At 33.9% G+C, this 15073-nt stretch overlaps 1 protein-coding gene across 3 annotated transcripts in view; it reads right to left on the bottom strand.

The window, feature by feature from the left end:
• The window catches only part of LOC116861941 (A-kinase anchor protein 6-like), a 417382-nt gene that overhangs the window by 40575 nt on the left and 361734 nt on the right, over positions 1 to 15073 (bottom strand). For all 3 annotated transcript variants that reach the window (XM_032848876.1, XM_032848878.1, XM_032848877.1), the window contains exon 12: positions 9268 to 9483. In XM_032848876.1, the coding sequence (XP_032704767.1) occupies positions 9268 to 9483 (216 nt within the window). The remainder of the gene's footprint in view (positions 1 to 9267; positions 9484 to 15073) is intronic.

Raw genomic sequence — 15073 nt, 5'->3', positions numbered from 1 at the left:
TATCATATGGTTATTAAAAGTCTTAAATGGGGGCACCTGGGTGGCTCAGTCTGTTAAGCATCTATCTGCCTTCAGCTTTGGTTATGATCCCAGGGTCCTGGGATCAAGCCCTCCATTGGGCTCCCTGCCTCTCCTTCTCCCTCCCCCTCTGACTGCTCCTCTGCCTACTTGTGTTCTCTCTCTCTTTTTCTGTCAAATAAATAGATAAAATCTTAAAAATAAATAAATAAACAAACAAACAAATGTCTTAAATGACTGATTACAGGATCTTGAGATTGTCAGGTCAGGCTCATGCTCAGCATGGACTCTGCTTAGGACTCTCTTTCCCTCTGCCCCTCCCTGCCTGTGCACACGTGTGCATGCTCTCTCTCTCCCTCTCTAAATAAATAAATCTTTTTAAAAAGTCTTAAATTACTTAACATTTAACAGAAAAGTTCCTGACACCTATTAAGTGTTATTTTGTTAGCTATTATTATTATTGTTGTTGTTGTTATTTGGTCCTTCAGAAAAGTAATGTCCATATTTTTTACTTACTTTAAAACAAGGATACTCACTGTCAGTCTTCAGGGTAATCAACACATTCATAATTACATACAAAGTTCTGCATATTCTCCTGTATTTTTTAAAGTTTTATTGAGGTATAATTGATATAAAATAACTGCACAGCTTAACATGTACATTTTATACATTTTGACATTTGAATACACCCATAAAACTATCACTACAATTAAGATCATGACTATATTTATCACCCCCAAAAGCTTCCTCATTACTCTTCATAATTCCTCCAGTGGTAACAAAGATTTTACCCTATAATTTTTTCTTTTCTTTTTTTAAAATTTTATAGTTAGGTGTATGATCCACTTTTAATTCATTTTTTGAATATGATACAATTCAGAATTCAATTTCATATTTGTGCATATAGATATTCAATTGTTCCAGGATCATTTATTGAGAGATTACCCTTGTGATTGCCTTTGTATCATTGTCAAAAGATAACTATTTATGTGCTTCTCTATTTCTGAAATATCTGTCCTATTCCATTGATCTATTTCTTGACCTTGACACTAATGCTATACTTTCCTGACTACCATAGCTTTATTGTAAGTTTTGAAGTCAGGGTGTGTAAGTGCTTCAACTTTATACATCTTTTTCAAAATAGCTTTGGCTATTCTAGTGCCTTTGTATTTCTATATGAATTTTAGACATCAGCTTATAAATTTCTACCAAAAACATTACTAGAATTTTCATTTGAATTACACTGACCCTATAGATAAATCTGGGAAGAACTGATACCTTAACATTATTGTGCCTTCTGATCCATGAACAGAGTATAGTTCATCACTCATTTAGTTATTTAATTTCTGTCAGTAATATTTTGTAGTTTTCAGAGTATAGGTGTTCATATATTTTGTTAGATATCTCCCTAAGTAGTTTATGTTTTTGCTGCTATTATAAATGATACTGTTTTTTAATTTCAATTTCTGGTTGTTCATTGATATTACATAAAAATACAATTGATGTTTGTATATTGGTCTTGTATACTATAATCTGTTAAAGTCCATTACTAGCCCTAGGAACATTTTTTGGAGATTTTATAGCATTTTCTGTATAGATGATCATGGAATCTGTGAGTAAAGATAATTTGACTCCTTAACTTCCAAGTGAAATGTCTTTAATTACTTTTTTCTTGCTTTATTGCACTGGCTAAAACTTCCAGTGCAATGTTGAATAGAAACAGTGAAAATGGACACCCTTGCTTTGTACCTGATTTTAAAAGAAAAGCATTCAGTCTTTTACCATTAAATATGTTAGCTCTAGATTATTTGTATATGCCCTTTATTAAACTGAGAAAGCTTCTACTTTATTCTTTGGTTCTGAGTTTTTAATAAGAAAAGATGCTAGATAAATGCATAAATGCTTTTTTTGCACCCACCATTATAATCTTAGAGTCTTCCTTTCTTACTCTATAAATATGGTGAATTACATTGAGTTTTTTAAGTCGGCATTTCTAAACCTCACACTGTCATGATGTATTATCTATTTTATAAATTGTTGATTTGCTTTGATAAAATTTTGTTCAGAATCTCTATCTCTATTCATGAGGGATATTGATCTATAGTTTTCTTATAATGTCTTTGGGTAATACTGTCTCAGAAAATGAATTGGGAAGTACTCTTTTTAAATTTTTCTGGAAGACTTTGCAAACAAATAGTACTCTTTATTCCTTAACTATTAGGAAGAATTCATCCCTAAAGCCATTTTGGCCCAGATTTTGGTTGTTGGGAGGTTTTTAACTGCTGGTTCAATTTATTTAGCAGATATGGGGCTATACAGGTTGTGTATTTCTTATTGAATAAATGTTGGTAGCTTGGAAGTTTCAAGTTTTTCTTTTTATCTATATAGTTGAATTTAAAGGCATAAAATTATTCATAATATTCCCTTCATATTCTTTTTATATTAGTAGAATATGCAGTGATGTTTATTTATTATTCCTGATGATAATTTGTTTCTTTTTTCCTTTTTTTCTGCTCAGTCTTGATAGAGCTTTATCTTCTCAGTAAAACAGCTTTTTGTTTTATTTATTTTTTTCTCTCTATTATTTTTCTGTTTTCAATTTCAGTGATCTTTTGCTCTGATCTTTATTTCCTTTCTTCTACATACTTTGTATTTAATTTGCTCTTCTTTTTCTAGTTGTATAGGGTGAAAACTAAGATCATTATTTTAATGGTAAATCTTCATGGCACAAATTTTATTATTGTTTTCTATTTCTACTCAGTAGAAAACACTTTATGATTTCCCTTTTTCATTTCTTCTTTGCTCCATGAATTGCATATAAGCATGCCATTTAGTTTCCATATATTTGAGGATTTTATCAACATATCTTTTATTTCTTTCTAAACTAATTCCATTATAAGCAGACAGCATAACTATGTATGACATGAACCCTTTTAAAATTAAGACTTATTCTGTGGCTCACAAAAGAGTCGTTTTTGGTAGATGTTCTGTGTACATTTGAAAATAATGTATATTCTTTTGTTGTGGGATGTGGTGTTTTAAATGTCAGATCAAGTTGGTTTATGAAGTGTTTATGGCTTTCATATTCTTACTGATTTTCTGTCTGCCTGTACTATCAATTATTCTCTGTTAGAATCTCTACCCAAAACTGTGTATTCCTGTCTTCTTCCATTTGTATCAGTTTTTGACCTGTGAAGGTCTTTTATTAGAACATAAATAATGTTCTAATGGTGTGTCCTCTTGAGTAATTAGCATCTTTATCATTAAAAATGTCTTTATATCTTAAAATATCTTTGCTCTGAAATCTAATTTATTTACTATTCATAATTGTATTTGCTTAATGTATATTTTCCCATACTTTTAACCTATTTTGTCTTTATACTTAAGGTGGGTTTATCATAGGCAACACAGTTTAATCTTGCTTTTTTCTTTTAATCCAATCTGACAATTAGTGCATTTTAATTGGGGTTTTTAGTCCATTTGTATTTAATAGAATTACTGATGTGGTTGATTTAATCTTCCATCTTGCTTGTTTCTCTTTGTTACACCTGTTCATTATTCCCATTTTTCCTCTTTTCCTAAATTGTGTGTATGGTTTCTTAATGATTTCATCTTATTTCCCTTGTTGAACTATTAGTTATAGTTTCTTGTGCCTTTAGAGAGTCACAGTATAAATTTTATCTTTTCACAGTCTATCTTTAAGTGATATTACAATACCCCATGTAGTATAAGAACCATTCAACAGTATAGTTCCATTCCTAGCCTTTGTGATATTGTTGTCATACGTTTTACCTCTCCACGTGTTATAAATCCCACAATACATGGTTATTGGCTTACTTTAAACAACTAATTATCAGTTAAAGATATTTAAATAATACAAAAAATATTTCATATTAACCCACACAGTAACCATTTCCAGTGCTTAACATTTCTTTGCATGGATTCAAGTTTCCTGCTGATATCATTTTTCTTTTGCCTGAAGTATTTCTCTTAACATTTCTTGTAATGTAGTTCTACTGGTGATAATTTTTTTTCATCTTTTGATGTCTGAAAACCATTTTTATCTTCATCTTTGACTATTTTCTCTGTGTATAGAATTCTTGGTTGTTATTTTCTTTCAATTCTTTATAAAAATGTTGCTCCACTGTCACCTGATTTGCATTGTTTCTGACAAAGAAGTCTGCTATAACTGTTAAAAATGTTTGTTTTTCTCTGGATGCTTTGAAGATATTCTCATCATTGGTTTTAATCAATTTGATTCTGATGTCCCTTGTTGTAGCTTTTTTCATGTTTATTGTGCCTTGGGTTTTTTGATACTCTGGATCTATGGATTTATAGTTTTATCAAATTTGGAAAATTTTGGCCATTATTTCTTCAAAATTGTTTGTCCTTTCTTTTAGGGATTCCAATTACATATGTAATACTAGGCTGCTTATGTCCTTTCTTTAAGGAATTCCAATTACATATTAAGCTGCTTAAAGTTGTTGCACAGCTCACTGATGCCATGTTTTCTATTTTGTCTTGTTTTCTCTGTTTCATTTTAGACAGTTTCTACTGTTGTCTTCAGGTTTATGAATTCTTTTTCAATATATAATTGCTATTAATACTATCCTATGTATTTTTCATCATAAACCATGTATTATAGTTTTCATGGGTAGAAGTTTGATTTTAGACACATATCTTCAATGTCTCTACTTAATAAGTGCAATATTTTTTGTCTAGCTTCTTGAACATATGGAATGCAAGTAAAATAACTCATAATGTCCTTGTCTATTAATTCTTAGTCTGTGTCATTACTGGATCTGCTTATATTGCTTAATTGTTTTCCTCCTTCTTATCAAATATATTTTACTTGTTTTTTTAATACTAATTGATTTTCACTCAGTGTTAGACACTGAAAGGTTTATTTTGATGGATCCTGGATACTTGTATGCTTATAAGCACTTTTGAGTTTTGTATCAGTGCAGTTAAATGACTTTAAGGAGTTTCATTCTTTTTTTAATATTTATTTATTTGAGAAGGCAGGGGGTGGAGAGGAAGAGGGCAGAAGGAAAGGAACATAGAGAATCTCAAGCAGATTCCCCACTGAGTATGGAGCCTAAGGCTTGATCAAGCCTGGGCTTGATCTCATGACTCTGAGATCACAACCTGAGCCAAAATCAAGAGTCGGACACTGAACCAACTGAACCACCCAGGTGCCTTAAAAGAGTTTGATTCTTTCAATTCTTGCTTTAACAGTTTTTTGGCAATACTAGAACAGTATTTAGTCTTAATTTTGCCCCATTACTAAAGCAAAATCATTCTTAATACTCTGGCACGTGTTCTGTGAAGATGAGGGTTTCTCCTGTGACTGATGGGAAAAAGAACTATTGCCAGCTATATGTAAGTTCCAGGAATTGTTCCCTGTAATTTTTTGTGGATGTTTTCTTCTGCTTAAGACCTGCATATGTCTACAGCTCTCTCTCTCTCTCTCTCTCTCTCTCTCTCTGTAGCTCCCTCCTCTTTAGTACTCTGTCCTATAGAAACTTTAGCTGCCTCAGCCTCCTCAGACTCCCAGACCTGTCTCTTCTACTCAATGAGACTCCAAGTTCTGCATAGATATCCTTTCTGTACATTGTGCTATGGAAACACTAGGCAGAAGTTTGACTAACCATTGTATCACTTCATTCATTTCACATCTGTTCATTGTCTGATATTCAAGGTTAAAAACTGTGATTTTTTTTCCCAGTTTTTTAGTTGTTTCAGGTATGAGGATGAGGGTAATCTACTCCCTCACTTTATCTTGGCTGAAAGTGGAAGTCTGCTAATGTATTTTAAGAGGAAGAAGGCCTATAGCCTTCATCAGGGAGTTACTGTCTCTCGACCAAAAATTAGGAAACACTGTTCTGAATGGATTTATAAATTACTGGTAGGGATTATTGTTGTTACTGTGGACTGTCTTATACATTTTAATTTTCAACTATTGTAGGAAGTGATATTTAAACTGTTAAAATAATAAAAATCCTGGTTCTCTATAATAAATACATTATAAATTTGGAATGCTATTTTGGTAGCTGGGATGGCTTAAGGTAATAAAAATGCATAGTATTGTCCCACAAGAAATGGGCCTGAATCAATGAAAGGTGTAAAAGGAACAAAGTTCAAATTTCTTTGGCTCACAAAGAAAGAAGGGAGGAGACTAGGAAAACAACAACAATGACAACATAAAAATCAAATGAAAATTAGATTTAAAGCTTGGAAAGTATGGACAAAGATCAATTTCATAGGTAACACACACACAAAAAATTACTCAATTTCAAAATCTTGATAAGGGTTTTAGAAAGATGTTTCGGGGAATTTAATATGTGATCTGCTTTCTTGCAAGTGTTAAAAAAGAGATAAATATATTCATTATTTACCTAGTTAGGGGTCATAGAAAAGCTTTTTTGACATTTATACACTTAACTAAATTTTTCTGAATATTGTAGAAAGGCTTTCCATATTTTTGTCAGTGTTAACTCTAAGAGGGAAGGCAGTAATTACCTTTGAATATTATCTAGTATTATAGTTATTTATACATTTGTATTATCTTTCTAGGTATGGTTTTTCAGAAGAGGGAAGAAATCTTATTTACTTCTGAATATCTAACACTGACTATTATAGACCATCACCTAGAGAAAATTCACTTATTTAACAGATTCTATGAAGTACCTATTGAGTCCTAAGTACTATGTGGGACTTCAGAAACGCAATGGTGAGCAGAAATTGGCTGTATGGTTGCGTTCTTCAGACCAGTGGAGAAGACTAATAGTAATCAAATCGTTACACAAACAGATGTAAATTGAATAAGAAGGAGCACTGCATGTACAATTAAGTGACATCTCTTATATAAGCTATTTCCAAAGTGACTAATGAAGAAAATCCTATAATGCAATGACTGAATCAGAGCTTCTAATTCTCAGTATCAGAATCTAGCCCAGATGTTTAGAACCACTTTTCTAATATCTCATATAGAACTAACTTGAAGAAAGGAGTACACCATGGGGTAATTAGATCATGTTTTAGAACTTGGAAACATTGTCCCTGTCAGACAAAAAGAAAAGTCAGAACGTTTTTTCATGATTTCATGAAGGTGAATATTCCTATAGAAATGGAACAATGCTCAAAGCCATTTTGTGGGAATATGAAGACTGATAATGAATATAAATATAACTCTAAACCAAATGCCAGAATAAAACAAAATTTACAAAATAAAGCATGTAGTTATTCATTCAGCAAATATCTGTTAAAACATCTACCATATGGAAGTATGACCCAGGCCTTGGAAACCTAGGAATGAATGTCCCTGTACACAAGAAGGGGATGGCAAGAGGGTGGGGACATATGATAAAAAGCAAACAGACCACTTAGAGACTTCTGATTCTCTGCATTAGCAGCCACCACCAACGGTCAAATACTTGCCTGCCTGTCAAAGCAACTTGAACTCTGTATCCAACCAACAGAGGTCAGAAGCAAGAAATATCTCCAACTTAATAAGGTACTCTGTGCTTACTGTATTGTTGGCGTTAGTCCCATTCTCTTCTATCCTTTTCTTGACAGTCATTTTCAACCTTGTTTAGCACAGAAGACCCTATTTGCTACCTCCATCATTCCAAACAACCTACACATTCAGCAGCTAACTTAAAGAAAAGGGGAGACTTTCCTCTATCTGCAATTTATATCTACTTCTATGTATTATCTTGAGCCTCTAAGAAGTAGCCAGGGTTTTAAAGTGAAAGCTTACCTTTACCACAGAAGCAGGATAAAAATGTCTACATCTAGTCCACAGAGATCTAGTCCTGTATCCCTGATCATATGATTTCAAATAAATCCCCAAAGAAAGCCATTTTTGTCTCCTCCAAAGCAGTTTGAATGCTTCCAAAATGTCAAGGCTTCTCCAAGTGCAGATGGTTTTTGTGTAAGTTTTGTTATGGTCACTACCATGCTTAGAGGCTTCAAACTATAGAATAAAAATAACCTCTTTTGCCCTTCCCAACACTCAGAAAGAAAGAAAGAAAGAAGAAAACACTCCAGCTAAATAGCTTCAAAACAAACATTTCAAGAAAAGACATCCAATTATATAGACTCTGATTACTGGTAATAACTTGGAAGTCTTAAGAAATTTAACAACTTCAGCTCAAAACAATTAAACTGAACTGTTAAGGATAAAATCACCCCCTAGACTCAACATAGCTACAGATGCAGAAAAAGTAAGAAGGTTTCCTGATTCATTGTCCCTTCTGTTCTCAGTCCCAATACCAAATGCATCAGATAGCAAATATTAATGCTTTTTTAAAATTAGAATTCATAGGAGAAGGCTTTTTTATCTGTGGCAAGATTATTACATTTGATTTTTCAATTTTGAATCTTGGACATTCCAAAGACAAGGAACTAATAACATAAACACATAAGAAAAACCTCCCATTCCACATATGTACGTATGTGTGCATGGACTTCATTTATGTAAGACAAACATGAGACTTGGGCCTTCAACTAATGGACACTGACTTCTAGGTCATTTGAGGAATGCAACTGCTTTATCAAGAAACCTTTTCCGTTAAGGATCTGAAGGTTTTCTGGACAAGGGCTTATTCCATATTATTATCAAACAAGTCTAGTCACATTTATTTCCTTCATGTAGCAACAGCTTGAACCTACAATTAACTTGGAAAATTCTTAGAAGGGACCCTACCCCTACCTTGAACACTGCATTAAAACTCGAAGAGGAAACTTGCTTGCTCTCAGCAATGCACCTCCATCCGAAGGAGCTCCAAGAAGGAACAGTGGAGTTTGTTGTACAAATAGTATTAACTCATACGTAATGAAAATGTAAGCAGTATACTTTATCTGTAGAGCATACACATTACAGCATACACATGTTGTAAGAGTGGAAAGCCACCTTCTAACAATATCTTGGGCATTGTATGATTAAAGAATATCATTGGTGAAGGAATGATTGAAGGAATTAATGGCTTAGTTTGGTAAGATTAAGGAAAATCTTCATGTGATTTTTTTTTAAAGACAATGAGATACACCGAAACATGTCTTATTCATAGGCAAATAAATCTCTGTGCTATGACAATGGAATTTCATTGAGTGGCTGAAGATATCTGTCTCTTTGGTTTGCAAAACCACTTGTAAGATGAATACATTTTCCAAGCCTCAAAATAATTTTTTTTCAGAGAAAAATAAGAGACCATTATGCTTTAAAAAAAAAAAAAAATCACTCACAGACTCCTTTCCCATCTTCTTTTGCAGCCTTGTCTGCCACTGGACAGCTTGCATGACAATGGCTTCCCACCTCCTTTCAAGATTTACAATGATCAGTTGCATGGGCTGGTGGTCTGCGTTCAGATTGCAAGTCTCCCGGTCATCCAGAAGATGCTGACATAATCGCAGGATGGAGGCCACTCCACGACGTCGCTGCTTGATTTCACCACAGAGGGACTGCAACACAGAGAGGGATCAATCCGTGTGTGTTTTTATAGAGCAGAATTCCCTAAAACATGAAATGCCTTCTTTCACCATAATTTCAGATTGTAGTGATATACTCGGCTATGAACAATAAGACAAGAAGGGCTCTGGAGCTGTCTTTAGATTGGATACCTCCTGTTGAAACCTAACTAATGCCTAAGAATTTAGCTGCATCCCATCCCTCCTCCCTTTTTTCACTGATTTGTCCATCTAAAATTCTGGGTCCCACCTTGACACCTAGTTGATTAACAATTTATAACTTAATGAAATAAATCAGGCAGATCATGTGAATGCCAAATAGATTGACATGCTTTGATTAAAAGTGACAGGAAACAAAAAAGATAGAAAAGTGCTCCAAATGGAAATGGAATGGTCCCAAATTTACTCCTCAATTTTTTGGAGCCAAAAGTTTAGTTTTCTACTGGCTGGGGAAAACTTAAATAAGATTGTCAAGAATTTTGATACATAACATCTATTATTGGGGGAAAAAAGGATAAGCAACATTTCTCTTCCAAAGCTTGATTAACAAAGCAATAATGTACCGAAAACAGAAATTAGGATACTGGATTTGTTGGTTGTTTCTTTTAATAGACATTCACAGAATTTAAGAAGGATATGCATGCATCAAAATAGCATTTTGCCCCCAGAAACATCTGTATTTCTGCAGTGACCCTAAGCTGAATGATTCAAGCAAAATAGTGGGTACACATGTCTAAAAATATTATATCTTTTCTTTGCCTATGGATAGTGTGTAAGTGATATTCTAATTCAAAGCCTTCAGGAGAAATGATGATTATATCCACAAACATAACTGAATTACTAATCTCCTTCTACTGCTACAGTTGGACTGCTCTAACAGTTAACAGATTGCTTATTAATCAACAAGGGTAAACAAGACAATGCAATTTCATTTAGTGTGAGAGTTTTAATGCCTAAAAGTATTTGTGCTTAAAATGTTAATCTAGATAAGGCTTCATTAGAAGAAGTCTTAAAATGATTAAGTGCAGTTCACTGAAATGTGCACAGAGCGGTAGTAGATCAGCAGGTGGACATTTCATACAGATGTCCCGCTTATTGATATAATACATGCTCTAGCCATTTAAATGACCCTAACTCAGTAATAGCTGAAATTCTATTATTTCTGTAATGAGAGAACACTGTACCTTTAATATTTCTGAATTTTAAATAAGGTGAATGACAAATTCCCAAACCTCTATTTATGGCAAAATATGACTAGGAATTTTATTATTCAATTTTTTACCAGTGCAGCATTTTTAGTTATGTTTCCTGAACTTACCCTTATTTATTTTCCTAGCATTCATTATTACTTTCCTACATAGCTCTTGATATAACCACCAGATCTGACAAATTTCTTTACTGATACTATTCATTTGTTCAGTGCTGATTGAGGAGAACCGCTGGATATTTGAAGATAAAACTTGAGGGCCTACTAGAGCAAAAAGCATTGCTTCCATACCCTCCTCCAATACTGCTACCTCCTCATTCCTAAATGCATTCTCTCTCTTTCTGTCTCTCTCTCTCTCTTTCTCTCCCTTTCTCACACACCACCCCCTTCAATTTCCTCTCTTGCTCTAGAACTGTTGAGTAAGTCAAACTATCAAGCCAAATTATCTCCTGCCAAATTTCGGTCCCATATTAACACTTCAAGGTAATAACATAGCCAGCTGAAATTGGTTGAAATGAGTCCTGTGACTATGAATATTGAGGATTTCATTTTTCATTTTTGTGTTGCTATAAATTTGTTTAAAATACAGGGTTAGGAAAATCAAAAGTGTTATTTCCATGGCATAAAATGGGATTTTACAAAACTCTCTTTGCAGTAGACTAGACTAATAACTGCATTCCTCAAGCCAGCAAAAAGTCACAATGTTTCTTAGCCAAATGAAAATTCGCCATGGAGTTAGCACAGCCTCCTTGGTAACATTTACCAAGTAGCCCCGATGAGCTTCATACACCTCACAGGCACTTTCAGAGTTCTGAAACAGGACACATGAGATCATTAGGGGAAATTTTCATAAAGGTCATTAGCCATATTTTTTTATGAGTATCTAGAATGTATCCAGTATTTAAGTATCCAGATGATCCCCAACCCACATCTTAACGTGAGTCAGTCTAGGTAGTTTAAAAACTGTGAAAGCTGTTTTTGACATTCAATATCAGACTTGATGGGATGTTAATATTCACTAATTTTGAGATCTTCACAATCTTACATTTTTTTTTTACTTTAAATATCCAAAAAGCTAAGTCTATAACCTGGATTAATAATTTATCTCCTTGCACATGGGGAAATAATACTACTTTAAAAGGAGGTGGAAATTGGGAATTTTAAATTGTCAACATATTTTTTGGTGCTTTTTTATATCTAGGAGATAAAACTGACAAAATATAATTCTTCCACATAAATGGGTTTCTATGACAACCATTAAAATACACATGTTTATTTATAATCACAAACACCTACTAAATAAAACCAATGCATTTGCTGGTAATGTTTCTTAGAATCAGTAGCTTACATTATTTCCATGATAAACTATGCACAGAGAAATGTTAAATATAAGTATACAGGAACAAATAAATATTGTAACTATTTCTGGCTTACATTTTCAGAGGAAACTACTTTAAAACAGAAATCCAAACTAAACAATCTAAGTAAGACGCTGAAATAAGATAAACTCATCCCAGTCTCTCAGACCTCCTCAAATGTGCATTGCACCTTCCATCTGCTCTGCACTGTTCCAGGCACCAAGGCTTCAAAAAGGAGCAAGTTACTGCTCCTTCTCTCAAGGACCTGAGAGTCTATGACAGGTGGACTACACAAATTAATGTGGTGATGAGAGTAACATACAGAGAGGCATGTTAACATAAATTCGCACAAGTTGCTCTTGGAGGAGTTGGTGAAATCTTCAGGAAAACGTTAGCCAGATTGTCCAAGCTGAATGGTTGCAGTTCTCAAGATAGAAGGGTCGGGAAGCAAGTGTCCTGGGACAGTGGGGGCACCTTAATGTGTTAAGTAGAAGAGACAGTGAAGAAGTTAGACAGGAAGTAAGGAGCAGAAAAGTTCAGAATGCTTTTCATTATGGCCAATTTGGAAGCATTTTCCTTGATATCTCATGAGATCATATTGGTTCCCAAGCATAGTCGTATTGCCTTCACAGAAAAGTACAGAAATAAGAAGAGTGATAGGAAATCTAAAAGAAACAAAAAAACCTCCACTAATTATCAGTATGTCTAAGAAAGAGATTCCGAATGCTTTTGTATGTAGTTGTCCTATTATTTTGTGATTGTTAGGCAACTTCTTCTTATAAGACTACCTCTGTTAGTTCCAAGGTCGTTGTCTTGTATCACTTCAGAATTCAGTTTTTGGGATATGGTTTGAGTGTGCTAACTTTAAATTTCTGGTAAACTTTTAATTTACTTTATTTTATATTTCTACTCAAATGCTTCATGTTATTAAAAAGGCAGGCTTGCTATGAGAAATGTAGAAAAGTAAAAATCAAAAATTTTAAGTCAATTTTTTTTGCCTTTACAGTAGTCAGATCTCCAACCCTCTAAACACATCTTTTCAGACATGTTGTAATAGCGTTGCCAACAGGCTGAAGGTTTTTTGTTTTTGTTTTAAAGATTTTATTTATTTATTTGATGGAGAGAGATCATGAGCAGGAACACAAGCAGGCTTCCTACTGAGCAGGGACGATCCCAGGACCCTGGGATCATGACCTGAGCGGAAGGCAGACACTTAACCAACAGAGCCACCCAGACACCCCCAGGCTGGAGTTTTTATATCACACTTACAAACTGCCAGTCAGTTTTCAATTTATCAATGGTGATGCAAAGTAGGGCTTTTGGTTTATCTGGGGCGTTTTCTTCCCTTTCTTCTTTTTTTTTAATGGGTTTTTTTTTTCTCTTTTCTCTGTCAACCCTTTTGACTGTTTAAACTACTCTATTATTAAGCCAAATGTGATGTAACATCATTTTCGACACTGGCTTCAGTTTAACACTATTAAAGGTAAGGCTTCCAGTATTCCAATATTTCAATATACTAATAGTGGTATTTTATTTTCCATTATATTTTAAACATAAACATATATATACACATGCATATATCATACTGTATAACATGATTATAACTTACTTATATACCTGTATTCTTGACATTACTTGACATATTCTTGACATACTGTATAACATGATTATAAGTTATTTATATACCTGTATTCTTGACATTAAAAGCAATTATGTCATCTACTATCACAGAAGGATATAAATCAGTTTACAATCAAAGATCTATAATTAAAACTAAAACCCAAACTGCACAATAAGTAAAATGTAGGGGTAGGGGGAATGGGTGAGCCCGGTGATGGGTATTAAGGAGGGCATGTATTGCATGGAGCACTGGGTGTTATACGTAAACAATGAATCTTGAACACTACATCAAAAACTAGTGACGTACTGTATGGTGATTAATATAATAAAAAAAATTTTAAGAAGTAAGTAAAATGTAAGAACCAAATAGAGAAAAGAGAGATGAGGAAGAAAATGCAATTTTAAAAGTACCAAAACTAAGCATATGTTAAAAGCAGAGAGAGAAAAAACCTTGCTGAGAAAACTCCAAAGCAATTTGTCTCTGTATATCTTACATAATTATGTTCAGCAGGTTAGTGTAACATCATTAGGTAGGTCAACATGAAAAAAGTGATAGGACTTTAGGTGATCTGTTAACTAAAAACCATTTACGAAGCAATTCCATTTATAAAGTCAAACACACCTTTATTTTCTAGATTGATCAACTTTAACAATATCTATTGAGTATGTCCTCTCTGTGGCAAGTACAATAAAGAAGTTTCAACCTGCATATATGGACACATACCTGCCTTCGATCTAGTTGGAGTAAGGAAAACAACAGAGAGAGGGGGAAAAAAGTGAAAAAGGCAGGCAAGTTCTTCTGGTTTAAATATTCACAAGTAAATAGCTCCATCTCCTGCGGCAAGGACTTCCCACACTTCTTCAAGTGTTTTTCTTCTTTTTGGCACTTTCTGTATTTTAACATTTTAATTTCATGAGGTAGGCAATAGTCTTGTCTTAGTCGGCTACCTGTGACTAGATGGGTAGAGCAACGGTGCTCCGAGTGTTCCCCCAGGCCAAGCATCATCATCATCACCTGTGAACTGGGAAATGCCAGTTCTCTGGTGCCTCTCCACATCTTCTGGATCTGCAACTTAGGGATACGCCCCCATGAGCTATGGTTTAACAAACACCACAGGTGATTACAGTGCATACTAAAGTTCGAAAACACTGGCCTACAGGGAAACAGAGGAGCTTCGTTTTGCACGTCAGTGAATAAATCCAGGTGGGCAGATTTTTTTTTTTTTAGAAGCATAAAATAGAAGTTGCAAGTTCTGATTCTGGAGTCACACTGCTAGCCAAGAGCCTAGAAACCACACCCATTTGGTGATCAGTTATTTTTTTAATTGTTACTGAATTACTGAAAGAAAATGAACCAATCAATCAATGAATAGAACTTTTTGACTAGAGGTATCTTTAT

The sequence above is a fragment of the Lontra canadensis genome, unplaced genomic scaffold, assembly GCF_010015895.1.
Source record: "Lontra canadensis isolate GAN:19392208 unplaced genomic scaffold, GSC_riverotter_1.0 scaffold212, whole genome shotgun sequence".
NCBI lineage: Eukaryota > Metazoa > Chordata > Mammalia > Carnivora > Mustelidae > Lontra > Lontra canadensis.
Note: the sequence above shows the minus strand (reverse complement) of the source record. Positions and strands in the feature narration are given on the sequence as shown.